Source organism: Macaca thibetana, chromosome 14 (assembly GCF_024542745.1).
Source record: "Macaca thibetana thibetana isolate TM-01 chromosome 14, ASM2454274v1, whole genome shotgun sequence".
In the NCBI taxonomy this organism is placed as follows: domain Eukaryota; kingdom Metazoa; phylum Chordata; class Mammalia; order Primates; family Cercopithecidae; genus Macaca; species Macaca thibetana.
This window is the reverse complement of record NC_065591.1, coordinates 63,891,977-63,917,609: the sequence shown is the minus strand read 5'-3', so window position 1 is coordinate 63,917,609 and position 25,633 is coordinate 63,891,977. Positions and strand designations below refer to the sequence as shown.

At 44.2% G+C, this 25,633-nt stretch overlaps 1 protein-coding gene across 5 annotated transcripts in view; it reads left to right on the top strand.

Moving 5' to 3' along the window:
* CLPB (caseinolytic mitochondrial matrix peptidase chaperone subunit B) overlaps window positions 1-25,633 on the top strand; it is a 149,174-nt gene that overhangs the window by 63,917 nt on the left and 59,624 nt on the right. For 3 of the 5 annotated variants that reach the window (XM_050756153.1, XM_050756154.1, XM_050756157.1), the window contains 2 exons: window positions 5,133-5,222; window positions 19,176-19,304. In XM_050756153.1, coding sequence (XP_050612110.1) covers window positions 5,133-5,222; window positions 19,176-19,304 — 219 coding nt within the window. The remainder of the gene's footprint in view (window positions 1-5,132; window positions 5,223-19,175; window positions 19,305-25,633) is intronic. The other 2 variants (XM_050756156.1, XM_050756155.1) reach the window with 1 other exon arrangement.

Here is a 25,633-nt window from a genome sequence, read left to right as displayed (position 1 = left end):
AGCCAGGATGGTCTCGATCTCCTGGCCTCATGATCTGCTCGCCTCGGCCTCCCAAAGTGCTGGGATTACAGGCGTGAACCACCGCGCCCGGCCACATTCATGTTTTGTAGCTTTGTGTTTTAATGGTAACCTCTGATACTCACATTCAACATTCTAGATCAGTAGTCAGCAAACTTTCTAGAAAGAGCCAGATGGTAAACATTTAAGCTTTGTGGGCCAGTTGATCTCAGTTGTGACTACTTACCTTGACCATTGTGATACAAAAGTAGCCATAAACAGTAAACAAATCTATGTGGCTATGTTTCAAGAAAACGTTATTTATAAAAACACACAGCCTGCTGGATTTGGCCCAGAGGCTGTAGTTTGCCAGCCCTGCTCCACATGATTTTTTTTTGCATTCCTAGTTCAAGGTTATATAATTTATTTTTCTTAGTTTTTTTTCTTTCTTCTTTTCTTTTTTCTTTTCTTTTCTTTTCTTTTCTTTTCTTTTCTTTTCTTTTCTTTTTCCTGGCCAACCTCTGGATTATTTTTAACTCTTATGCCAGACAGCCTACATTCTGGGTAGGTAGGTAGATAGGGAGAGATAGACAACAAAAATATTCGAAAAGGCTATCATGTCCGCTTATGAAATAACAATTAAAATATTAACCATCTCTTCTTATTTCATATGATCTGCAAATTTAGTAGTAGGCTTTCTGTGGATTCACTTATTTATTCAAAAGTATTTATTGATCACTACCTGTGTACCAGGTAGTGTTTTAAGCACTGATGAGTTAGACAGACAAGATCCCCTGCCATCATGCTTTTACTTGGATTAAAATGTTTATAAGGACTTTATTAAATACAGAGTCCTAGAGCACATGATGAAGATAATTTTGGTGCATTATTCAGCATTCTCAGGTGTAATTCTATCAACTTTCATTCTTTTCCATCCTCCGTTCCTCTGCTTTGTTCACAAAATTTTAAGAGCTTTTTCCCCAGATTTCTTGCTAAAATTAAAATGTTTCTAGCATTTGTCTTATTTTCTTGTCTAATAACCCTTTCCAGAAAAGGAAATCAGGTTATTCTGGCATGTTGATTTATTGTTCTTAGGGAACCCATACTGGTACCCAGTAATTACCCAAGTGTTTAAGAACTGGTACAAAATGCTGGGCACCGTGGTTCACGCTTGTAGTCCCAGCACTTTGGGAGGCCGAGGCAAGCAGATCACATGAGGCTAGGAGTTCAAGACCAGCCTGGCCAACATGGCAAAACCCCGTTTCTACTAAAAATACAAAATTTAGCCAGGTGTGGTGGTGCATACCTGTAGTCCCAGCTACTCAGGAGGCTGAGGCACAAGAATCACTTGAACCCAGGAGTCAGAGGTTGTAGTGAGCTGAGATCACGCCACTGCACTCCAGCCTGGGTGACAGAGCAAGACCCTGTCTCAAAACAAAAACAAAAACAACCAACTGTTTAAAAAATAATAATAACATCCTAGAAGTTTGTCAGGAATCATTGATAAACTCACTGTGGCTTGCAAGATCTACCTCTCCACCTTTTTTTTTTTTTTTTTCTTAATTCTAGATTACTTTTGTCTGCCACAGTTTTCTGGCAACTGGCTTTATTTTCCTGTGTGTATCGGTTTAGATGTGGTATGCTGTCCAACTTGGTGCACTGAACGTTCTGACTTGGACCTGGATAGTGATAGTCCTTTAGAATCATCTCAGGGCTCTTCTCTCTCATCAGCCTCAGCCTTTAGCTTCTTCTTAACCATGTCTTTCCTTTTTCTGTTTAAGGAAACCTCATTTTTTTAGCCATTCAGCCAATATATATTGACTGCCAATTGTATGCAAGACACCATACCCAGCTCTGACTCATTCTCATGGATGAAATGCAAACAAAAGAATCCTGTAGTTCTCTTATTTTTGTATTGGATTGACTTTTTCATGAAAAATTACCTGACTTGTAGGGATGGGTAAGGAAGGTAGAGTAGAACAAGAGCTGTAATTCCCTTTCCCTCGAGTGTGTCTAGGCAAATTCACAGGAAGGTCACAAGCTCAGGAAAGTTGGACAGTCCTTCACTATTATAGTAGACTATGGAGTCAGTGCTAAGTCCAAGAAGTTCACTAAATTTCTAATGGATATTTCTGTGGCCCTTGGCCTGCAGTTAGTACTGAAGAAAGGTATAGTTTGTGGCTTTGGAAAGACCTCTCTAACCTCCGATGATACATTCCTTTTCTTCTATATTAGTATTGTTGTGAATATCAAGAGATAAAATATGTGATGTGTGGATTGTAAAGTGCTCTACAGTTGTAATTGCTTATTAGTTTCATTTATGTATAATTCAGCATGTTCTTACTGAATGTCAGGCACTCTGCCAGCTGCTGGGATTATATAAATGATTATACATAGTCTAGCCCCTCAACAGTGCTCCCAGTCATTTACAGAGACAAGCCTGTAAACAAGGAATCACAATGCAGAGTGATAAATGCAGTGGTAGCTGCACAAATATGTAGGCAGCACTGATGTAAGTAGTGGTGAGCTCCACCTGAGAAGTGAGCAGACTGGTGTCTGGGAAGTGTCACAGGGTAAGTGACCTTGAATTGGGTCTTAAGGATGAGTTGGAGATTGCCAGGAAGGCTAAGAGGAATGGACCTTCCAGACAGAGGGAACAGTGTATGCAGAGGCATTGGGTGGGAGTTAGGGAATGACAGCAGATGGAATCATCTGCTGCAGGATTGAGGAGAACAACAAGAAATAAGGCCAGAGAGTGAAGAAGGTTACACATGGGAAGGACCTTGTAAGGCAGTTCTAGGGAGCTCATTCTCTATTCTGAAGGCCAAAGGATTTTAAGCAGGACAATGTCGAATTCACACTTGCATTTTAGATGGACCATTCTGACAGGGTAGAGGAGGAATTGGAGGGGAAAGATTATCAATGGTTCTTGACTTTTTAGGGATAATGGACTCCTTTGGGAATGTGATAAAAAGCTATGCTCCTGTCCTCCAAAAATACATTTAAAATATCTGGAGATTCCTAAAGGTGATCTTTGGGAATACAGTAAATAGATGTTAGCAGAATATTAGAAGATTGAGTACTCAGTGGATTGTGAGAATTGATGGAAAAGGAGGTATGCATGGTGACACCTCAGTTTCTAGTTTGAGTGAATAGTTAGATATGTGGGTCTGGAGAGCTCAAAGGAGTAGTTTGGCAGAAGACAGGGATTTAGGAGTATTTTCCATTTGCTTGGGAGTTAAAACAATGGATGTGACCGAAATTGCCCAATGAAAGTATTTAAAGTGAGGGAGTGGTAGGAGAACAAGTCCTTTACTCAGGATACCAGCATTTAAGGTGTGAGCAGGAAAGAGGATCCAGGCAAGAAAACTAAAAGGTATCAAAGATGCTTTGTGTCCGTTTTACCTGCTGAGAACAGACACAGCCTAGGGAGGAAAGAAACTTCTTTGCCATCCTTGCTGAGACTTTGTCATTGGTTATGCCATTCCTAGTTTCACTCTTCTCCTGTGTCATGTGAGCATTGCTCTTTAGCAAGAAGCCTACTCAGCTGGGTCCACTTTTGTCAACATTGGTGTTTCTGGGTAGAGGGCAGTCTTACTGGTTCAGGTAGCCCAAGGGTGCTTGGTATGGAAATCTTGTTGGCCCGATTGTTCTTTCCTTTCTCTCCAGCCCTCAGAGTGCCATCTTCAGAGGCACATTGGTGTCCTAGAGAAAGTTTGGGCTTCAGTACCAGATATCTGAATGATTCATCTAAGCTCTGTTACTCACTAGATATGTGCTCTTGAGTAAATGACTTAAAGTCTCTGAATTTCAGTTTTCTCATCTGTAACGTAGTAATAACAATACCCATCTTATAGGGTTGTTAGGATGATTAGAGATAATCATATATATATTTAAAGCACGGTGACATTTAATGCAGAATTTCTCTATGGAGATGGGTTTTGGCAAAGTGTAAAGCAGGAAGCCTGCCTGGGAGGTATTGAGCAACTCACCACTCAAGGGGTGCTAACAGCTGAGATATCTGCCCATCATGGATTCTGTAAAGGGGATTCTTGCCATGGGTCATTGGATTATCTGGCCTCCAGTGCCCCTGTCTGCCGTGTGATTTCTAATGTTCTTAAAGCTCTAGGCTTACTATCAGAGCAAGTAATGTTCTTTTGTTTTGTTTTGTTTTTTTGTTTTTGAGACAGAGTTTCGCTCCTACTGCCCAGACTGGAGTGCAATGGCACGATCTTGGCTCATTGTAACCTCTGCCTCCTGGGTTCAAGTGATTCTCCTGCCTCAGCCTCCCAAGTAGCTGGGATTATAGGTACCACCACCATGCCTGGCTAATTTTTATTTTTATTTTTATTTTACTAGTATCTTTAGTAGAGATGGAGTTTCACCATGTTGGCCAGGCTGGATTCTAACTCCAGACCTCAGGTGATCCACCCGCCTCGGCCTCCCAAAGTGCTGGGATTACAGGCGTAAGCCACTGCACCCAACGTAATATTCTTAAAAGAAGTGGAATTTGAGTTGGGCTTTGGAGGATGAAAATGACGGGGAAGAAGAAAAAAGCAGAGGGCGTGGCTTAGAATGTCTGTGAGATGAAATAAATGTGGAGAGAAGTATGAGGATCATAGCTGTTCCTCTGCCAACCTATTCCCTGATCTCGACCACATTCCATTCAGTGCCTTGAGCCCTACCCATGCCCACTCCAGGAGTGTTCCACTTGTGGCTGGCTGATGGGTGGGGGCCCTAATCCTCAGATGGAGGAGGTAATAAATTAGTGGTAACAGTAAACAAGTCACCCAGCCCGGGATGCCGCTGGCTGCTTATAAGTAACTGTTATAAACATTGGGTGTCTGGGGCTGTCAGAAATGCAAGCAAGCATTTTGAGTGCCTCTCATATGTACAATTAAAACAATAAAACACGGCAGAAACGCAGCCAGAGCGGGCTATAAATCAGCTTCTCTTCTCAGCTCCAAGTGGCAGCTGAATAAAGATGAGTGGGGCAGAAGCTGGGTTGGCATAGGGCCCTTCTGGGGGTAGAGGACTTGGACCAACCCCACCAGCCTGAGTGCCCCGTTCCCACAGCTCCAGGGTCTGCAGGGCCTGGCCTGCTCCAGCTGACCTCCCCATCTCTGTATCTTCAGATGGGCGACAGGACGGTGCAAGCCGGCACATCACAAACCAGTGGACAAGTGCCCTGGAGTTCAGGAGATGGCTAGGACTCCCTGCTGGCGGTAATGGAACTGCTCTGTATAATATTTCTCCCCCTCCCCAGTACATGCCAAGGATGGTCTCATCTGACTATCTTTTTTACTCAGTATAAGTTAACTACCCAGCACCCACTGTGTGCCCAGCCTAACCCAAGCATAGCAGAGAGAATGCATGCCCTTGGAGAGCAAAAACTCAGCTGAGAACAATAAGGCTCCCAAGGAAATAAGAATCCCCTAGAGAGCTTGTTAACACAGGTTCCTGGACCCTACCCTCAGATTCTGATTGAGTATGTCTGGGGTGGGACCCGAGGTTTTGCATTTCTAATAGGCTCCGACCCTTTGGAAAGCATGATCTAGACTACAGGTATTAGTTGTGGTCTTGTGCTTGAACTGCTTAAAAAACTCATCTGGGCCTTCACTTCCCTACTAGAGATCTTATTTTGCCACTTTAAGCTTCACTCCTAGAGAGGCTGTGTGTTTAAGCTATGGTATTATGTGTGTGCAGAACACTAAATAGCTCTGACACCTGGAGCGATTTTCTATACCTGCCAGAGGCACTGTCTCCTTATTTGTAAAAGAAAGGTTATTGGGAGAGTTAGAGGTAGTATTATGGTACATTTACCCCTAACCTAAACCCTAGAACATAGAAGAAATTCTGTGAATGTAAACCTCTGTTTCTACATCCTCCTCTTCATTATACTCTTAACGGAATGTCAGTCTTTGACACAGCCTTCCAAACGCTTTTCTCTGGTAGCAAACTATTACCCTCAAAGAGCCAAATAGTATTTAGAGTCCAAGGAATGGCTTAGCCATTACCTAATTGTGTGACCTTGGCAATTCTTTTTTGCTCTCTGAGCTTGATTTTCTCATCTGTGGAGAATAATATTTCCTACACCATAGGCTTATTGTAAGGCCCAAATTGGAGGACTTATGAAAGCGCTTGAGAAGATACAAGGCATTATGCAAATATAAGGTGCTTGCAAGAACAGTAATTAGTAATAATAAAGACTTAAGACATTACCAAGACAATATTTGACAAAGGGTCCAGTCAGAGGTACAGATAGCAAGGACCATAAGAGCTTAGAGAAGAGAATCTCTGGCTGAAGAAGTCAAGGAAATAAAATGACATTTGAGCCTCAAAGTATCGGAAGGTTTTGGACAGCTGTATGGAGGGTTGACAGGTGGGTGCAATTGAATGTGAGTAGAGAAGGGGTGTGCTATGTTCAAAACATACAGAGTGGTCGAGTGTGGTGGCTCATGCCTGTAATCCCAAGACTTTGGGAGGCTGAAGCAGAAGGATTGCTTGAACCCAGGAGTTCAAGACCAGCCTGGGCAACATTGTGAAACCCCGTCTCTACACAACTTTTATTTTATTTTATTTTATTTATTTATTTTATTTTTTTTTTTTATTTTTGAGACAGAGTCTTGCTGTGCCGCCCAGGCTGGAGTACAATGGCATGATCTCAGCTCACTGCAACCTCCACCTCCTGGGTTCAAGCAGTTCCCATGCCTCAACCTCCTGAGTAGTTGGGATTACAGGCATGTGCCACCATGCCCGGCAACTTTTTTGTGTTTTAGTAGAGATGGGGTTTCACCATGTTGCCCAGGCTGGTCTTAAACTCCTGAGCTCAGGCGATCTGCCTGCCTCGGCCTCTGAAAGTGTCAGGATTAGTAATGAGCCACCATGCCCTGCCCAATATATTTTTTTTAATTAGCCAGGTATGTGCCTGTGGTCCCAACTACTCAGGAGGCTGAGACAGGAGGATTGCCTGAGCCCAGGAGATCAAGGCTGTAGTAAGCCATGGTCACGCCACTGCACTCCAGCCTGGGTGATAGAGCAAAACCCTGTCTCAAAAAACAAAAAACCACTCAGATATGAGAAACAGAAAAATTATGTTTTACACTGGTAGGTGAACATGTTAGGGTGAAGCATGCACACAGCAGAAGATTCATCTTAGAGAGTGATGAGCAATAAAGATGCAACATTAGTAGAGTAGGGCCAGATCAAGACTCTTGGACTTTATCCTTTAGACAGAGAAGAGCCTTGAAGGTCCTAAAGGAGAGGGCACTGCAGGAATTGATGCCTTTCAGGATAGAGAAACAGAGGGAGGTGATAATGAGATGACGATGGTGATAGCTGCAAGGGTAGCAGATAATATTGATTGATACTTACTTTGTATTCACAGTAACCCTATAATATAGGTAGTAACCCTATAATAAAGGAAACTGAGGCAGAGGCTGTCAAATGCCAGCAGAACTATCTCCTGCTCTTATATAAGACCCAACAACCATATCAGCCTGCATGTGCCCACAGCTTAGTCAGCTCAGATCTCTGGCTTGTCCAAAGGCTTGGGAATCTGCCAGGCCAAAAGCTGTGTGGGCAATTTATTATTTTTAATAATGTCACAGCCCCTTCCTCATCCTTGTCCAGGCTCACTCAGAGCCTTGTCACACTCCGTGGCCAATGTTTCTACATGTCATTTCTCCATAGTTCTGGTTCTGGCCACCATAGAGTTACCAGGATACATTTTCGCCAACTGCATGATTAAATGAATCAGCCAGTTAGGTTGATTATTTCCATCCTTTTAGCCCTCCAAACTCTGTGTGTGTGTGTGTGTGTGTGTGTGTGTGTGTCTGTGTCCTAGGAGAGAGAGATAGACTAGTTGACATGTTTTATTAAACAGAATAAATTTGATGCATTTATAAAAATAAGAAAAAACAGAATTGGGTGGCAAAGAACTAGTCTTATGATTTTTAACCGATTTACATATTTTGTGTATAAATATTTTTTCATCAAAAGTTCCAAATCAGGGATGGGTCCCACACACCACACAAAATATATTAGAGACATTTATATGGATAGCAGGAAGGGAGACAGAGGGCTGAAATTTTCCAGGCACCTAGTGATTGATAGGGGCTGAGGCTCCCCCTGACGCTTTATTGAGTTTCCGATGATTATCTCTCGCTGAGACATTTTTTACAGATGACGGTCGAGCTGTCACAATGGACCATGGGGGAAAAAAACCCAACAATAATAACACTTTAATCTTTTTACTGCACTGCTCCCTAGTATCTCAGATTCATCTTCCCTGACGCACGCAGTTCATTATTCTGCCCCTCCCTGGATGGGAAATAAAGGAAAATATATATATATGTAGACACACTTACCCACATACATACACACACAGACTATATAAAAGAGACCACCTCAGAACCAGAGAGGGGCAGAATTTATTGTTCTTTTTGCAAGTATTGAGGTTTATTAGTAGAGATGCTGGGTTGGCTTGGAATTGGCTATTAATTACAGCATTTTGTATTTGTTTTTTATTGCGAGTTTTTAACATCTTGAAGAAAAGGCAGAGGAGAGGCAAGCAGGTGTAGAGATGGGGAACACAGAGGAACCAAGTTTGACCAACCGAGTAGCATATCTGCCGAGAGGCAAAGAGCCGCCACCTTCTTCTTGTTGCCAGCCCTGCCCCAGAGAATCTGTGGAGCTCAAAGAATGCTGCTTTGGATAGGATGGGGGTGGGAGAGGAGGGGGAAGAGGGTGACCTCAGGGTACTTATAGGACAAATCTAAGGGAATCCAGATACTTGTGAGCATGTCACTACTCTGAGAGTTAGGAGAGGTAGGAAGTAGAGAAGGTTAAAACAGAGTTTTGATGGGTCTGTAGATAACCGAGTAACAGATTCTTAAGTTTGCCCCACCTTATGAATTTGGTGATGTGAAGGTGAGATGTGGGCTCTGGAAAGCACTCCCTGGGTCTGCACTAAAAAGAAGGGTCCTGAGCCAGAGAGGATGCTGCACTGACTGTCATGGCCACAGGCAGGGATAATAGCCTGTCTTCTTCAAGTTCCTTGCCATCCTTCCTGGTCTACACCTTCCCTTTCATGGAGGTGAGAGAAAATGGGTTTGGGGTCTCTGTGGGAAGGCTGCCCTTGAGGTGTCTCCAGTGGAATAAGTATTGTTGACCCAGTCTTTAATTCATCAACTCTATTCTGAGCCCCGATGCTACACTAGAATGGGTTGACAATGAGGTGAGGTCCTATTCCTAAGGAGAAAACTTCCAGTCCATGGGCAGAAACCATGTCTGTGAGAATCATTTTCAAGTAGGGGATAGTCCTCCAGCCATCGGCCAGCCTAGGTGACCATGAGTGCCTTCTCTATATAAAGGATAAAGACATGTTGAAGACACAGTGTGTGTCCATCAGGAACCTGTTTCCTGCCTGGGGAGACAAGCTTAACATCCGTTTACTAAAGAAGTGTTTGTTAAGCAACCTGCCATGCTTAACAGAATACACATGAAACAATCTGAGAACACACAAGACTATGTAAAAGGAAATGTTGACTAATTTGATGTAAACAGAAGGCATAGAGGAAAGGGAGATCAGTGAAAATCAAGATGCTTGAATTGTAAAGTGTGGGTAAAATGTACATAAATAAGAGAAAGCATAATAAAGCCATGTAATCACTTAAAGAGTTATAAGCCTTGGAGTTGAACTTTCCAGCTCAGTCAGTGACTGCCAGTGTGACTTTATAAGATACAAAACTTCTCTAAGTGCCAGTTTCTTCATTTATTGTATAGGAATAATAATGTAACAGCCTAGTAGGGTTCTTGTGAGAATAGTCATAAAGTTCCTGGCACAGTACCTGGGCACATAGTGAGTGTTCAATAAATGGAACCATTATTTTCTTACTGTTCTGTTGTATATTTACTTATCTGAGTATTGGAGGAAGACTCTTAGTTGTGGGATGTTAGCCTTCAGGACTCACCTGTGACTCTCCACTAGTATGAAATGGGCCACACTAGTATGGAATGAGCCTGAAAGATTCTACAGTGTTAGTGTTAGAGGTGATTCTGGCCAGTATTGGAATGACATCAGGAAGAGGAAAGGATACAATAATAAATTTATTACCATTTATTGAGTCCTTACTACATGCCAGGCAATATGCTCATCTTCTTACATATATTTTTTAACCTAACAGCTTTATTAAGATTTAATTTACATACTATACAATTCACCATTTGTTTTTGTGGAGTGTGAATTATATATCAATTAAAAAAAGAAAGAAAATGAATGATACAAGAGCTTTAAATAGAAAAGCCTCTCTTCCCCTCCTTTCATACCTCACTAGATTTCCTACCTCATTTCTTTTTTTAAAACATTTTTGTATCAAATCTATTTTAATTTCAACTTTTATTTTAGATTCAGGGCCTACATGTGCAGGTTTGTTACCTGGGTATATTGCATGATGCTGGGGTTTGGGGTGTAATTGATCCCATCACCCAGGTACTAGACATAGTATCCAATAGTTTTTCAACCCTTGCCCCCCTTCATCCCTCCGTGCTCTAAGAGTCCCTGGTGTCTATTGTTGCCATCTTTATGTCCATGAGTACCCATTGTTTAGCTTCCACTTATAAGTGAGAACATGTCGGCTGGGCAAAATGGCTCATGCCTGTAATCCCAGCACTTTGGGAGAACATACAGGCTGGACACAGTGGCTCATGCCTGTAATCCGAGCACTTTGGTAGGCCGAAGCAGGTGGATCACTTGAGGTCAGGAGTTCAAGACCAGCCTGGCCAACATGGCAAAACTCCGACTCTACTAAAAGTATAAAAATTATCCGGGTGTGGTGGTGCGAGTAGCCTGTAGTTCCAGCTACTCGGGAGGCTGAGGCACGAGAATCGCTTGAATCCAGGGGGCAGAGGTTGCAGTGAGCCTAGATTGTGTCACTGCACTCCATCCTGGGCAACAGAGAGAGACTCCATCTCAAAAAATTAATAATAATAAGTGAGAACATGCAGTATTTGGTTTTCTGTTCTTGTGTTAATTTGCTTAGGATGATGGCTTCCAGCTGCATCCATGTTGCTGCAAAGGACATGATTTCATTCTTTTTTGTGGCTGTGTAGTATGCCATGTAGTATCACATGGAATAGTACCATGTTTTCCTTATTCCGTCCACCATGGATGGGCACCTAAATTGATTCTGTGTCTTTGCTATTGTGAATAGTGCTGTGATGAACATATGAGTGCATGTTTCTTTTTGGTAGAACAATTTGTTTTCTTTTGGATATATACCCAGTAATGAGATTGCTGGGTCGAATGGTAGTTCTAAGTTCTCTGGGAGATCTCCAAACTGTTTTCCACAGTGGCTGAACTAATTTACATTCCCTCCAACAGTGTATAAGCATTCTCTTTTCTCTACAGCCTCACCAATAAGAGCCATTCTGACTGGTGTGAGATGGTATCTCATTGTGGTTTTGATTTGCATTTCTCTGATGATTAATGATGTTGAACATTTTTTCATATGTTTGTTGGTTGCTTGTATGTCTTCTTTTGAGAAATGTCCTTGTCTTTTGCCCATTTTGTAAATGGGATTTATTTTTTGCTTGTTGAGTTAACTTCCTTATAGCTTCTTGGCCAGGTGTGGTGGTTCGTACCTGTAAGCCCAGCACTTTGGGAGGCCGAGGCAGGTGGATCACCTGTGGTCAGAAGTTCAAGACCAACCTGGACAACATGGTGAAACCCTGTTTTAGAAAACAGGATTTTCTAAAAATACAAAAATTAGCCTCGTGTTGTGGTGCACGCCTGTAATCCCAGCTATGTGGGAGGCTGAGGCAGAAGACTCACTTGAGCCTGGGAGGCAGAAGTTGCAGTGAGCCAAGGTCACACCATTGTACTCCAGCCTGGGTGACAGAGTGAGACTCTATCTCAAAACAAAACAAAACAGACAAAAATCCCACATAAGTTCCTTATAGATTCTGGATATTAGACCATTGTCAGATGCATAGTCTGCAAATATTTTCTCCCATTCTATAAGTTGTCTGTTTACTCTGTTGATAGTTCGTTTTGCTATGCTGAAGCTCTTTCATTTAATTAGGTCCCATTTGTCAATTTTTGTTCTTGTCACAGTTGCTTTTGAGGACCTAGTAATAAATTCTTTGCCAAGGCTGATGTCCCAAAGGGTATTTCCTAGGTTTTCTTCTAGGATTTTTATAGTTTGAGGTTTTGCACTTAAATCTTTAATCCGTCTTGAGTTGATTTTTGTATGTGGTGAGAGGTAGAGGTCCAGCTTCATTCTTCTGCATGTGAATAGCCAGTTATCCCAGCACTATTTATTGAATAGGGAATCCTTTCCCCGTTGCTTATATTTGTTGACCTTGTTGAAGATCAGTTGGGTATAGGTGTGTGGCTTTATTTCTGGGTTCTCTATTCTGTTCCATTGGTGTGTGTGTCTGTTTTTGTACAGTACCATGCTGTTTTGGTTACTGTAGCCTCGTAGTATAGTTTGAAGTCAGGTAATCCGATACCTTTGGCTTTGTTCTTTTTGCTTAGGATTGCTGTGGCTGTTTAGGCTCTTTTTTGGTTCTATATGCACTTCACCATTTAGAGTATATAACTCAATGGTTTATATGGTATATTCACAAGAGTTGTGCAAACTATCATGACAATTAATTTTAGAACATTTTTATCATGCCATAAAAAGACCTCATATTCATTATCAGTCACTCTCCATTTCTCCTCAACTATTACCAGCCCCTGGCAACCAGTAATTACTTTCTGTCTCCATAGATTTGCCTGATCTGGACATTAAATATAAATTGAATCTTATTTTATTTTTTGAGACAGGGTCTTGCTCTGTCCTCCAGGCTGGAGTGCAATGGTGTGATCATGGCTCACTACAGCATTGACTTCCTGGGTTTAAGGGATCCTCCACCTCCACCTCAGCCTCCTGAGTTGCTGGAACCACAGGCATGCGCCACCACAGCCCCCGGCTAATTTTTAAAATTTTTTGTAGAGATGTGGTCTCTCCACATTGCCCAGCCTAGTGTTGAACTCCTGGGCTCAAGCAGTCCTCCTGCCTCAGCCTCACAAAGTGCTGGGATTACAGGTATGAGCCACCATGCCCAGCCTCATTGTGGTTTTGATTTGCACTTTCCTGATGGCCAGTGATATTGAGCATCTATTGATGTGCTCTTTGGCCATTTGTATGTCTTATTTGGAGAAATGTCTATTCCAATCCTTTGTCCATTTTTTAAGTTAGGTTTGCCATTGACTCTTGTGAGGTAGGTGATATTATCTCTGTTTTGGAGATGAAGGAACTGAATCTCACAGATGTTAATAAAGTCACACAGTCAGTTTTGCTTTCCAGACTTGCAGACTCCAGCCCCCATGGTCTTTCTAATACACGTTGCTGCCTGCTGAGGATTCACACTGGGGTCACCAGGGTCCTCTATGTGGCAGGAATGGAGGGGGAAAGGAAAAAGGTGGGAAGGAAAATCTGCTTGAAGGCTGGGTGCAGTGAGTGGCTCATGCTTGTTATCTTAGCACTTTGGGAGACTGTGGCAGGAGGACCACTTGAGCCCAGGAGTTTGAGACTAGCCTAGGCAACATAGAGAGACTCCATCTCTCTATATATTTTATTTAATAAAAAAATGTTTTTTGGCCAGGCACAGTGGCTCGCACCTGTAATCCCAGCATTTTGGGAAGCCGAGGCAGGTGGATCATCTGAGGTTGGGAGTTCAAGACCAGCCTGGCTAATGTGGTGAAACCCCATCTCTACTAAAAATACAAAATTAGCTGGGCATGGTGGCACATGCCTGTAATCCCAGCTACTCAGGAGGCTGAGGCAGGAGAATCACTTGAACCCGGGAGGCAGAGGTTGGTGAGCCAAATTGTGCCATTGCACTCCAGCCTGGGTATCAAGAGTGAGACTCCATCTCAAAAAAATAAATAAAGTAATTGGAATACACTTCATGCTGAAGCTCTTTACGCTTTTTTTTAGTTTGAATGATGGTGGAAAAGATGAAAATGATGAGATGAAGTAACTGATCCAAGTTGGAAAGTCGGAGACCTTTCTGGTGGGTTGTAGACAACTCCCTCACATACACACACATTGTAGATGCCATTCCTGAGCAGTGGCAAGAAGGGGCAAGTGCTCTGCTTCTAACTGGTTCTGTGATGTCTCAGCAGGGTTTTAATTTGTGTAGAGTCTTCAGTGAGAGGAAGCTGAGAGACCAGAGGCTTCTTCCTAGAGACTCTTGATAAGAAGTTAGCTTAGTCCCTGAGCTTCAGGTTGTATCATTCGACCCTGAGTTATGTGAGGCTTGGGCCTGTGGGCATTGGCAGAAGCTGCACAGTACAGAAGATAGAGCAGAGGCCATGGAGCCACTCAGACTTAGGGTCTAGTCCTAGCCTACCACTGACCAGCATTGCAAGTTGAGCAGGCCACCTAACTTCTTTAAGCCCGTGTTTCCTCATCTGTTCAATAGAGATGATAGTACTTGAACTGTCGGCCCTACATGGATTGTCATGAGGATGAGGGAGTGATTGCCTTGAAGTGCTCCCTACACTTTAAAACATGATACAAACATAAGGGGTTATTCTCTTATTTGTCTTATTAGTCATAGCGGTTCCCTCTCATGAAAACATGTTCACATCTTTAAAGACAAGGGCACTGCTAGACATTCCATAACATTAGATGGCACCAGCTCCTGGGAGTGTCCAGTAGAGATCAAGAGGGACTCAAAGCTAGGATTGCCTTCCCCTGCAGAAGTGAACAGTAAATAAAGCTTTTGTTATCTAGAGACCACTGCAGGATTTTAACGAGGGTTCGGCTGTCAAAAAGAAACTGCTGAGTGACACCCAGTGAAACAGATGGCTTTTAACTCAGAACTCTATTCTCATGCTCACTGTGCCCTCCCTCCCTCCCTCTCCTCCCCTCCCCTCCCTCCCTCCCTTCCTTTTTTCTTTTTCTTTTTCTTTTTTCTTTTTTCTTTTTTTTTTTTTTTTTGAGACAGGGTCTGGCTCTGTCGCCCAGGCAGAGTGCAGTGGCATGATCTTGGCTCACTGCAACCTCTGCCTCCCTGGCTCAAGTGATCCTCCCACCTCAGCCTCCCAAGTAGTTGGGACTACAGGCATGAGCCACCACGCCCAGCTAATTTTTGTATTTTTTGTAGAGTTGGTGTTTCGCCATGTTGCCCAAGGTGGTCTCAAACTTCTGAGCTCAAGTGATCTGCCCCCTCCTCGGCCTCCTAAAGTTCTGGGATTACAGGCGTGAGCCACTGTGCCCACCTCACTGTGCCTTTCTGACAGGAAAAGTATATGCAGGATTCCTCGAATGAAGCCTTTTTTCACAGAAAAAAATACACTTTTGGAAGTCCATGATGAGATAATAACGAACATTTATTGAGAGCTACTATATGCTAGGCACTATACCCAGCCCCTTTATTCATAGTGTCTCATTTAATCCTTACAACCTCCCATGAAGGCGCTACTGTTATTATCCCCACATATAGATAAAGGAGCCTGGCACAGAGAGGTTCGGTAAATTGCCCAAGATTACACAGTCAGTAAGTTCAGAACTGGGATTGAAACATAAGTGGTCTGACTCCAAAGCCCCACCAAATACTGCTGACTGGTATTACTTTTATTTTTATTATTCCAAAACCAAAGATAATATTAAGACCTTGTTTATGTTTTATGTATTTATTTGTTGATTCAACAAGTATTTGTCGAGCACATACTTACGGCCATATGCTGCTGGCCAATGGAGAAGGTAGTCATACTTACTGTCTTCATTGAGTTTTTTGTCTAGTGGGGAATTGTCAAGTAAGCAGATGCTTGCAATAGAATGTAATAAATACTAGATTTAGGAGATGCCTAAGGTGCTAGAGGAGCTCTTAGGAGCAATAAGTACCTCAAACGTAGGAGGAATCACTGGAGAAAGTGACTTCTAATCAGAGACCTTCTAATCAGAGGCCTAGCGGTGTACTGGAGTTAGCCAACTGAAGTAATGGGAGAGGGGAAGATGTTCCAGGTAGTAGAATAGTATTTACAAAAGCTCAGAGGCAAGAAAGAGCATTAGAAGGGTGATGATGAGAGATGAGACCTAGGTGAGCAGTGAGCCTCCTCTGGACATTCCTTATTAGCTGGGCTATGACACCAGCACTCTCCTGACGTTTGCACCAGAATAGCCCCAGCTGTGTTCCTGAAGTTCGTCTGCTGTTTATGGTAAGCACCCTGGGTATAGCTCTGTCATTGCACGTGTGAAATTGTATTATCATTTGTCTGCTCAGTGGTCTGATTCTTGCATTAGGATGTTAGCTTCTGAAAGTCAGGAACTGTGTCTTATTTATTATTATATCTCCAGGAACTACCACCATGCATTGGTGCTCATTAAATGTTGTTTGTTGAATAAGTGATGTGTTTTCTTTGTAAAATGGATTACACTTTTCTTGCTTCCTTGAGCCAACTATCACTTTTTGTCAGGTTCATCATTATATCCAGCAGTTAATGTCCTATGTGGCAGTTCAGTGATGCCCTTAGGGGCTTTTGAGGTGCTGTACTCTGAATTCCTTTTTCAGCTTTTCATTGTCCTGTTCTTTTCCCTGCCTGCCTGGCCAATGCTTGATTGTAATCAATCTGCTTGGTTCTGTAGCATCCTCCCTGGCCTTCTTATTTCCTTCTCCCAATCTGCAGTGGACTGGAAATAAGATCACCTAGCATGATTTGATAAGACTGTAACTAAGGGCTAGTAATCTCTGACTGAGGTCCTAAAGGGATCTCTTATGGGAAAAGTGTAGATGCCATTGCACATGGGACTTGTATGTTAGAGGCCTTTTAACTTCCTGTTCTTCCTGCTCCAGGAAAGGTCAGATAACACCCCTGGAGCAGGAGCAGGGGGTTCATCAGTCTGGAGAGGCCATGGCAGGAGTAGAAGGCTCATTGACCACTGATTCTATAAACCACAAGAAACTGTTGTCTGTTTTCCAGCTGCACATTCCACCAACTTTATTTTGGCCAAATATTTGAAATGCTTCCATCCACACTAGCTTATTTGAGTGCTAGCTACAAACCTTAGACCATTTTCTATTAAGGGCAAATTCTGCAGAGACTGTGTTTGCACCTTCACCCAAACAGGAAAACAGGATGGAATAAGAGCCAAGGCTGGGACCAGGATATCTGGGCTCTACTTCTTTCTTGGTCTCTGATTTCCTCATTTGGAAACTGAGGGTGACATTATGATATGTGAGAAAGAGTGAGGACAACCACTTATTAGCTATGTGACCTCTGAGCCTCCATTTCCTCATCTATAAAATGGGAATAATAATTACCTACTATGTAAGGTAATTATGAGAATTAAGTAAGATTAACTGTGTCAAGTGACCATGTCAGGTATAGAGTAGAAGGTCAGTGAGTGAAATCTATTAGTGGCCAGGTGCAGTGGCTCATGCCTGTAATCCCGGCTCTTTGGGAGGCTGAGGCGAGTAGATCACTTGAGGTCAGGATTTTGAGACGAGCCTGGCCAACATGGCGAAACCCCATCTCTACTAAAAATACAAAAATTAGCCGGGTGTCGTGTCAGGTACCTGTAATCCCAGCTACTCAGGAGGCTAAGGCAGAGAAACGCTTGAACCCAGGTAGGGGCTGCAGTAAGCCAGATGGTGCCACTGCCCTCCAGCCTGGGTGACAGATCAAAACTCCATTTAAAAAAAAAATCTATTAGTATTAGGAAGAGGCATGGCAGTCTTCTGGCTTTTGGAACTTTGTATGGGATGTTGAGTATTGTGCAGTGGGGAGAAGCATAGACTCCATTCCAAGACCACTTGAAAAAGAATGGTTTAGGAATTGTCTGGTACTTTTGACTACATTGGTAAGGTCGCCTCTTGACTGAGTGTACCCCTTTATCCAGTGAGAGGTAAGAGGAACCTGTCCTCTGCAGATCCTGTGCTGTGGACTCAAGGAGAAGAGAAGTACAGGTAGTCAGGACCCAAATTCTACCCCCACAAACTCAGCTCAGGAGGGAATGTAAGACAGTTGCCTGGATAACTTCCACGTGGGGGCTAGAAAGAAGCTCCGTCGCCTGAGCAGGGGAGAGAGTGCTCTGTGGGGTCTCATTTCCCAAGGGAGGGCCCCAGAGGTGGGGTAATGTTCTAATTTATTGTCCAAACTGGAACTGTCTATAACAACAGACGAAAACCAGGACCACCCTGGGTAAACAGGGTGTGTGAAGTCACCCAACCCAGAGAGTCTTGGAAAAGTGATGGACTGGTTTTATATTATTTTATATCAAATCAGAGTGAGAAAATCACAAATATTAGCACTAGAGTGAGCCTGGGGGATTTTGGTTCTTTGACCACATGAAACGCTTGTTCTTCTTTCAAAAAAAATGTTTACAGGTAATTATTAAGGGTAAAAATGCAGATTACAAAATTGCATTTACAGTAAATTCCAATTTTGTAGGGGATACACACACACATGAAATTTGGAAGAACATATATCAAAATCTGACATGTAGTTTCTCAAGTCACTGAGATATCAGTCCCTTTTCTTCTTTGTACTTTTCTATGATTTTAAAAATTTAATTGCTTTTATAAATTTTTTAAGTTTTAAAAAATTAAAACCACTTACTTACTAGAATGTAAACATTTTCAGAGCAGAGAGGTGTATTAATCTTCTGCTAAAACAGCCTCTGTCTGCTGCCCCACTCTTCCCTTATCCTACCCCAACCTGTTTTCTTTACCTGCATAACTTCTCTTCATCCTTTAAGACTCCTGTCTTCTGGGATCCTCTCCTCATGTCCAAGTTGAGCTAAACTCTCCTGTGGCATTCTGGTATATTTTTCTGTTATACCTGTAACAGAGCATTTATCTCAAACAGTTCTATAAACATCTGGTTATTGTCTGCCTCCCTCATCAGTTAGGTCAGGGACCTTATCTGATCTATTTCATGTCCCCAGGATGAATCCTAACACATAACAGATGTCAGTAAACACTGTGGAACTAACTGGCCTCTGTTTTGCCTCTTCTTACCCAGCACAGATGGCCAGGAACATAGTAGGTGCCATTTTATGCTTAGTGAGTAGGTAGATGAGTGAGTGAGTGAGTGAATTAAAATGCCACGAGAAAACAGGTGAGATTGGTGACTCATGCTGTCATTGCTAATGGAAGGGTTTGTGTTGCTGTCTCCCCAGTCCTGATCACCCGAGAGGATGACTTCAACAACCGGCTGAACAACCGTGCCAGTTTCAAGGGCTGCACGGCCTTGCACTATGCTGTCCTTGCTGATGACTACCGCACTGTCAAGGAGCTGCTTGATGGAGGTGAGAACAGAGGTGGAGGAAGGGTGGGGTGGGGGAGGTGGAGGAGGAGTGGAGTGGGGTTTGGCAGGGGGAGAGAGTACTTGGCAGCCTCTCTATTCTGGAAATAACATACTTCCCCAGAGCCCTGTTATCCTCCCAGAGCTAGGGATGCCTCGAGAGCAACTTTGCTTGCTGAGAATGGCAGTGCACACATGTGGTTTGCCCTCCTGTGGCTGATGTGTGTTCTCTGCCTACATGTGTGTGTGATGCACCATGCCATCCTGCCTGTCTGTGTATGCTGTGAGAGTTTTCTGGATTGCTGCTACCCCTAAAAGTGTTCTCTCTTCTCCCCCGTGACCTCCAAAGCAGAGCTAATGAAACAAAGGAGAGGCTCTTTAAATCCCTACTAACCCAGGTCACAAAGACACCTTCTTTGGTCCCACCCCAGTCTCAGGCCCCTTTCATTACTCTGGGTCATGGCACCCTATTCTTTTCTGTCATTACACTTGTCACAACCTGAAATTGTTTTTGTTTGTTCAATAGTCTTCTCCCTAACTTGTCTCTGAGCTTCTAAAAGGCAAGAACCATGGCTGACTGGTTCAAGGGTCCCCAGCATCTACTATAGTACTTGGCACTTAGTAATCACTGAATAAATATTTGTTGAATAATGAATACCCTCTCTTTGGAGAACATCAGTTAATTGGAGCGACAATATATGCCATCCCCAGACTCAGGCTGGGCAAGTGTGTTACCTTCCAGACACATCCCAGTCACTTTGTTTCCCACTTCCCCATGTCCCACGCCGGCCTCTCCTTGGGAGGGGGTGGGAAGCAACTTGCCAGGATGTGTGGGCACAGACCCCTGAGTGAGTGCATAGTACATGACTGCCTGTTCATGCCCCCTCTGCTGCTTTTTGAGGGCCAGGGATCCTCTCTTGGGGCTAGACCCCAGGGTCTTCCTTGTTGGGATCATTCTTCATTGAACCTGAGCACTGGAAAGGTCCTCAGAGGTCTCTGGGCCACTCTGATGATTGCCTGCCTCTCTGCCAGCAGAACCCTCTCCAACAGCTGGCTAGCTGACATTTTTCAGAGACAGAAGGAACCCTCCTTCTTCCCCAGAGAGTTAATCCCATTTTACTTCATCCTTGACTGGTTGAAACATCTTTTATTTTTTATTTATTTATTTTTTTTTTTTGAGACACGGAGTTTTGCTTTTGTTGCCCAGGCTGGAGTGCAATGGCACAATCTCGGCTCACCACAACCTCCGCCTCCCGGGTTGAAGCAATTCTCCTACCTCAGTCTCCCAAGTAGCTGGGATTACAGGCATGTGCCACCACACTTGGCTAATTTTGTATTTTTAGTAGAGACAGGGTTTCTCCACGTTGGTCTCGAACTCCCAACCTCAGGTGATCCACCCACCTCAGCCTCCCAAAGTGCTGAGTTTACAGGCGTGAGCCACTGCACCTGGCGTGGTTGAAACATCTTTTTAATGAGCTGTGGTCTTCTTTGTAACTTATGCCAACTGTCTTTTGCTACCTAATCACTTTTCCAAATACCAGTCTTCAAAGAAAGTTCTTTTAGTCCCAGAGCTTTTGCCTCCGCAGGCCCAGCATCCGCAGATCATCTTCTGATTGGCTTCTGGGGACTTCCCAGGAACATGTAATCTTGCCACTTTCTGTCAGCCACAGCCATGCTAGCTTAAAACCCAGGCCTGGCCTGTATCCCCAAGCCTACAAGGGACCTGCCCCAGAGCAGCCAGCATATGCTTTGGTCTGGGGCACAGCCACTGAAGGGCAGGACTACTTGTGGATGTGGCAGCAGTGCTTGGGATGACTGATGCTTCTGCAGCAAGAACTTGCTGCTCTCAGAAGCAGAGACTTAGAAAACGTCCCCAAGCAGAATGCTTCTTCCTTTGTCCATTGGAAAGCTCTGTGGCAAGACATTTGTAGCTAAGATTTGGAGTGTTCACCAAGGACATTCTCTCTGCCGTGCCTTAAAATCAATCAATACTCCCAGCTATTGTCCAGTAGTTTACATTCTCTGCTTCTCCCAACCCCCAGACAGAGAATTCACTTTATAAGGAGCCCCTCTTCCTAGCCTTCTAGATCGAACACCTTTGAAATGAAAAGACAAGGGCCTTTTATGAAACTCCCTCTGTCCTCACCCCCCAGGCCAAGGCTGGCCCTTTGAGCCGTTCCAGGGCCATGGTTCCTGCCTGTTGACTTGGAACAGATGCCCTTAGCCCCCACCTTTACATTTCTCCCACCTGCCTTTTTAGCCAGCATCCATTTACACCCCCTGCCCTAGCCTCCCAGCCTCAAGGGCCAAAACCGTTAACCCACTATTTCTCCCTCCCAACCCTGAACAAGTTGCCATCACTCAGGGCCAGAGGCTGCCAACTTCTGACTTCCCTTCCCCCTGACCTCCCTTCGTCTGCCTGTGTGTGTGACCAGCCAACCGAGAGGCAGGATCCTGCTCTATCATTCTAGGGGCTGTTGCCAGTAATATTTCCAGAGTCTTTTGACCTCAGCTGACCCTCTCCAAAGGGTTTCAGGAAAGGCAAGGGAGCCTACCTTCCTGCCCATCCGGCTGGCTTTTTTTTTTTTTTTTTTTTTTTTTTTTTTTTTTTTTTTTTTTGAGACAGAGTTTCGCTCTTATTGCCCAGGCTGGAGTGCGGTGGCACAATCTTCGGCTCACTGCAACCTCCACCTTCAAGCGATTCTCTTACCTCCAGCCTCCCAAGTAGCTGAGATTACAGGCGTGTGCCACCACACCCAGCTAATTTTGTATTTTTTTAGTGGATGTGGGGTTTCTCCATGTTGGTCAGGCTGCTCTCAAACTCCCAACCTCAGGTGATCCGCCCGCCTGGGCCTCCCAAAGTGCTGGGATTACAGGCATGAGCCACCGCGCCCAGCCCCATCTGGTTTTCTTAGGCTGTGCTTGCCACCAGCCTTGCTGCAGTAACTAAAGGGAGATTCTGTGAGATCCAAAGCAGGCCTAAATACAGAGGCCAGCCTGTGCTCACAGGGCCCACACAGAACAGTTTCCTTGAAATTACTTAGTCCTCTGGGATTTAGGGTCCCCAGACCTTAGAGGGTTAGAGCTAGAAGAGTCAGCTGCTCTTGCTGTTTGACCAGAAGTCCCCATTTGAGCTGGGAGGAGGTTCAGACAGAAGCATCAGGCTGATAACGTGGAAAGCTCTCTGGCCCAATTAGAAGGTGGCATGGAGTAATAGAAAGGGAATCTTAGGCTTCAGAATCATGCCAACCTAGGTTTGAGTCCCAGGTCACCCACCTATTAGCTGTGTTGCCTTGGACGTGTTTCCTTAATTCTCTAAGCCTCAGTTTTCGTACATCTAAAATAACACCTGTTTCACAAGGATAGCATGAAGATTGGTGGTATTTTTTATGAAAGCCCCTGGCAGGCACATGGTAGGTGCCCTGTTATAAGTAGTTATCGTTGTGACATGTGTAAAGAACTCAAACTCTCATTCTGGCAGCTGTAATTCCATTCCTCCCCAATATGGAACCTTTAAGGCCTCTTAATTTTGTCTCTACCTACAACATTCCTATCCTGCCTAAAGTGCCGTCATGTTCCCTCTTTTCTTATCTGAATCCTCAGACTCTTCAAGGCCTCCCTCTCTTAGGAAGCCTTTCTTGGTCGTCTGGTCTACTCTGATACTTCCTCCTCCAAACTTGTATAGCATTGTACAGCTTAGCATAGACTGCTTAACATCGCCTCATTTTCAGGAGATGCTGTGGCATAGTGAAAAAGAAACAAGCTTTGAAGTCAGACCTGGGTTTAAATCTCAGCCCTGTCAAGTGACCCTCGGCAAGACACTTGCCATCTCTGAGACCATGGGCCTCAGGGGATCCTAAGACAGATCAGGCAAACTGTCACTGACCCTGAGAGGCTCTCACACTGTCAGAGGAGACAGATGTGGAAACAGGCCATGATAATGGGGTAGGTGCTCTGACAGGCGACTGGACAAGGGACTCTGGGGACGAACAGGGGGAAATGCTGTATTCTGCCTGGTAATCAGAGAGGTGGAATCAGTTACAGAAAGCTTCCCAGGCCGGGCGCGGTGGCTCAAGCCTGTAATCCCAGCACTTTGGGAGGCCGAGACGGGCGGATCACAAGGTCAGGAGATCGAGACCATCCTGGCTAACATGGTGAAACCCCGTCTCTACTAAAAATACAAAAAACTAGCCGGGCGAGGTGGCGGGCGCCTGTAGTCCCAGCTACTCGGGAGGCTGAGGCAGGAGAGTGGCGTAAACCCGGGAGGCGGAGCTTGCAGTGAGCTGAGATCCGGCCACTGCACTCCAGCCTGGGCGACAGAGCGAGACTTCGTCTCAAAAAAAAAAAAAAAAAGAAAGCTTCCCAGAGGAGGGCGTGCTTAAGCCTTATCAGGAAGGATAATGGGAGTTTGCTCGAGTTCTCCAGAAGGGTTTTGAGTTAACTAGTGCCAGTCTTCTACTCTCAACCACCACAGAAAAGTACAGAGACCCTCGTGTTTTTTACCTTGAAAGATGCTGCTTTTGCCTGTGTTGATGGCTTATCAGCAGGAAGGCTCTGCTTCAGCACTTGAATGCAGGTGTGGTTGGAGGGAGGGAGGAAGGTGGGGAAGAGGCAGTAGGACTAGAAAGAGGAGTGATCAGGGAAGGTGGCTGGAGTCTCATACTTCAAGTTCCTGAAGATGACTCATCTTGATATTTCCAGGACCGTTAAGTTGCTTTGACAACCAGGTCCTTTCAGGAATGTGATCCCACTGGCAGATCCTTCTTCCTAAAACATATCTGTAATCATGGCAGTTTTTCTTGACCAGGGTTCTTCCAGAGAATTGAGCCCTCATTCTCCAAGGCATCCATTGTACACAGGAATTAACATCTCTTCCAGGCATCTAAAATGGTACTAGCTATATATATACACCTTTGGAAGCATTGAGAAAATCACTAGTCAAATTTTTTTTGTATATGCTTCAAAGGAGAACCCCCAGCTAAGAGAGGTTGCAAGGGAAGGGCATGAATATTGGAGTCAGGATCTTGGGACCAGCCCTGCCGTTTAATAGGTATGTGATCCAGGGCAAATTACTGACTGTTCTGAAGTTCTTTTTCCTCATCTGGAAATGGGGGTGTTGCCACCTACCTCCTAAGGATTTATAAGGATTAGGACATATGTACTTCTACAGAGTAGGTACTTTTTATAAAATAGTCTCTGTTATTAACTTCAGAAACACTCAGTGCTCACTCATTTAAAAAAAAAAATCCTAACCATACTAATGTTTTTAACTGGTTTTAGAGTTGCTCTAGTCTGACCCTCGCCTACTTTTTCCCCCTATTGGAGCCCTAATACTCCAGCTACACTGTGTTCCCACCTTGGTGCCTTTATTCTCGCAGTTCATTCAGCCTGTCTTTTCCCTTTAAGACCATTTCTCATGCTGGTGGAGTTCTTTTTACCTGTCAGTCCCCAGCCTCATGCCACCTTCCTTCTGAAGTCTTTCCTGTTCTCTGGATTTGGGTCCAGTCTCACTTACTAGACCAAGGCAGATGAAGGCCAGGCCTGTGTCTTTTTTTATCTCCATCTCCTTTGCTACAATGCCCTGCATGTGGTTTAGTATGTTTTTGGATTGGATGCACTGACAAATCTCCAAAACCACTGTAGGTTTTCTTTTGGGAGTTGTGGTGCTTTACTTTTTGGTCTACCCTTTGCTGATCCCCTTCCCCGACTCTTAATTTCCTAATGTGTCTGACTTTTTAGAGCTTCACTTATGAGCCACCTCCTCCTGGCTACCTTCCTTCTCCTTATAGTCATAATACCACTTCCTTTTCAGTCACTGGTGCTCTCATTTCAGAAACACTTGGGCTTTAACAAAACCTAATACTTTCCCTGGGGCCTCTCTCAGCCTCCTTCACACCTACTTTAGTGAATCCTCCTTGCCCCTATCTCCAAGTCTGTGCTCAGTTATCAGTGTTAACCAGCCGTCATCAAATGAGTCCTTAAGTTCCCCACCACCCCTGCCGGAGGAAAAGATCCTTTCCAGTGGGGCCATCACCTTTAACAGCCTCTTGGCTTGTTGTCAGGACCCAGAACTTAAGAGTTCCGCTTCTTGTTCCACTTCACTGTCTGCCCATCTGGTGGCACTGCCTGATGTGGAGGGAATCAGCTCTGCCTCAGGCTGTCTGTCCTCTGTTGAAGCTCCACACTGATTCCCTCCAGCAAAACAGAGAAGGGGAATGAGCACTGGGTGAAGTATCAGATGTTCTGGCTCTGCCACCAATAAATCCTTTCACCTTTAGGCATATCCTTTCTCCTCAGCAAAATAAAGAAGTTAGGATAGCAGATCCCAAGGAC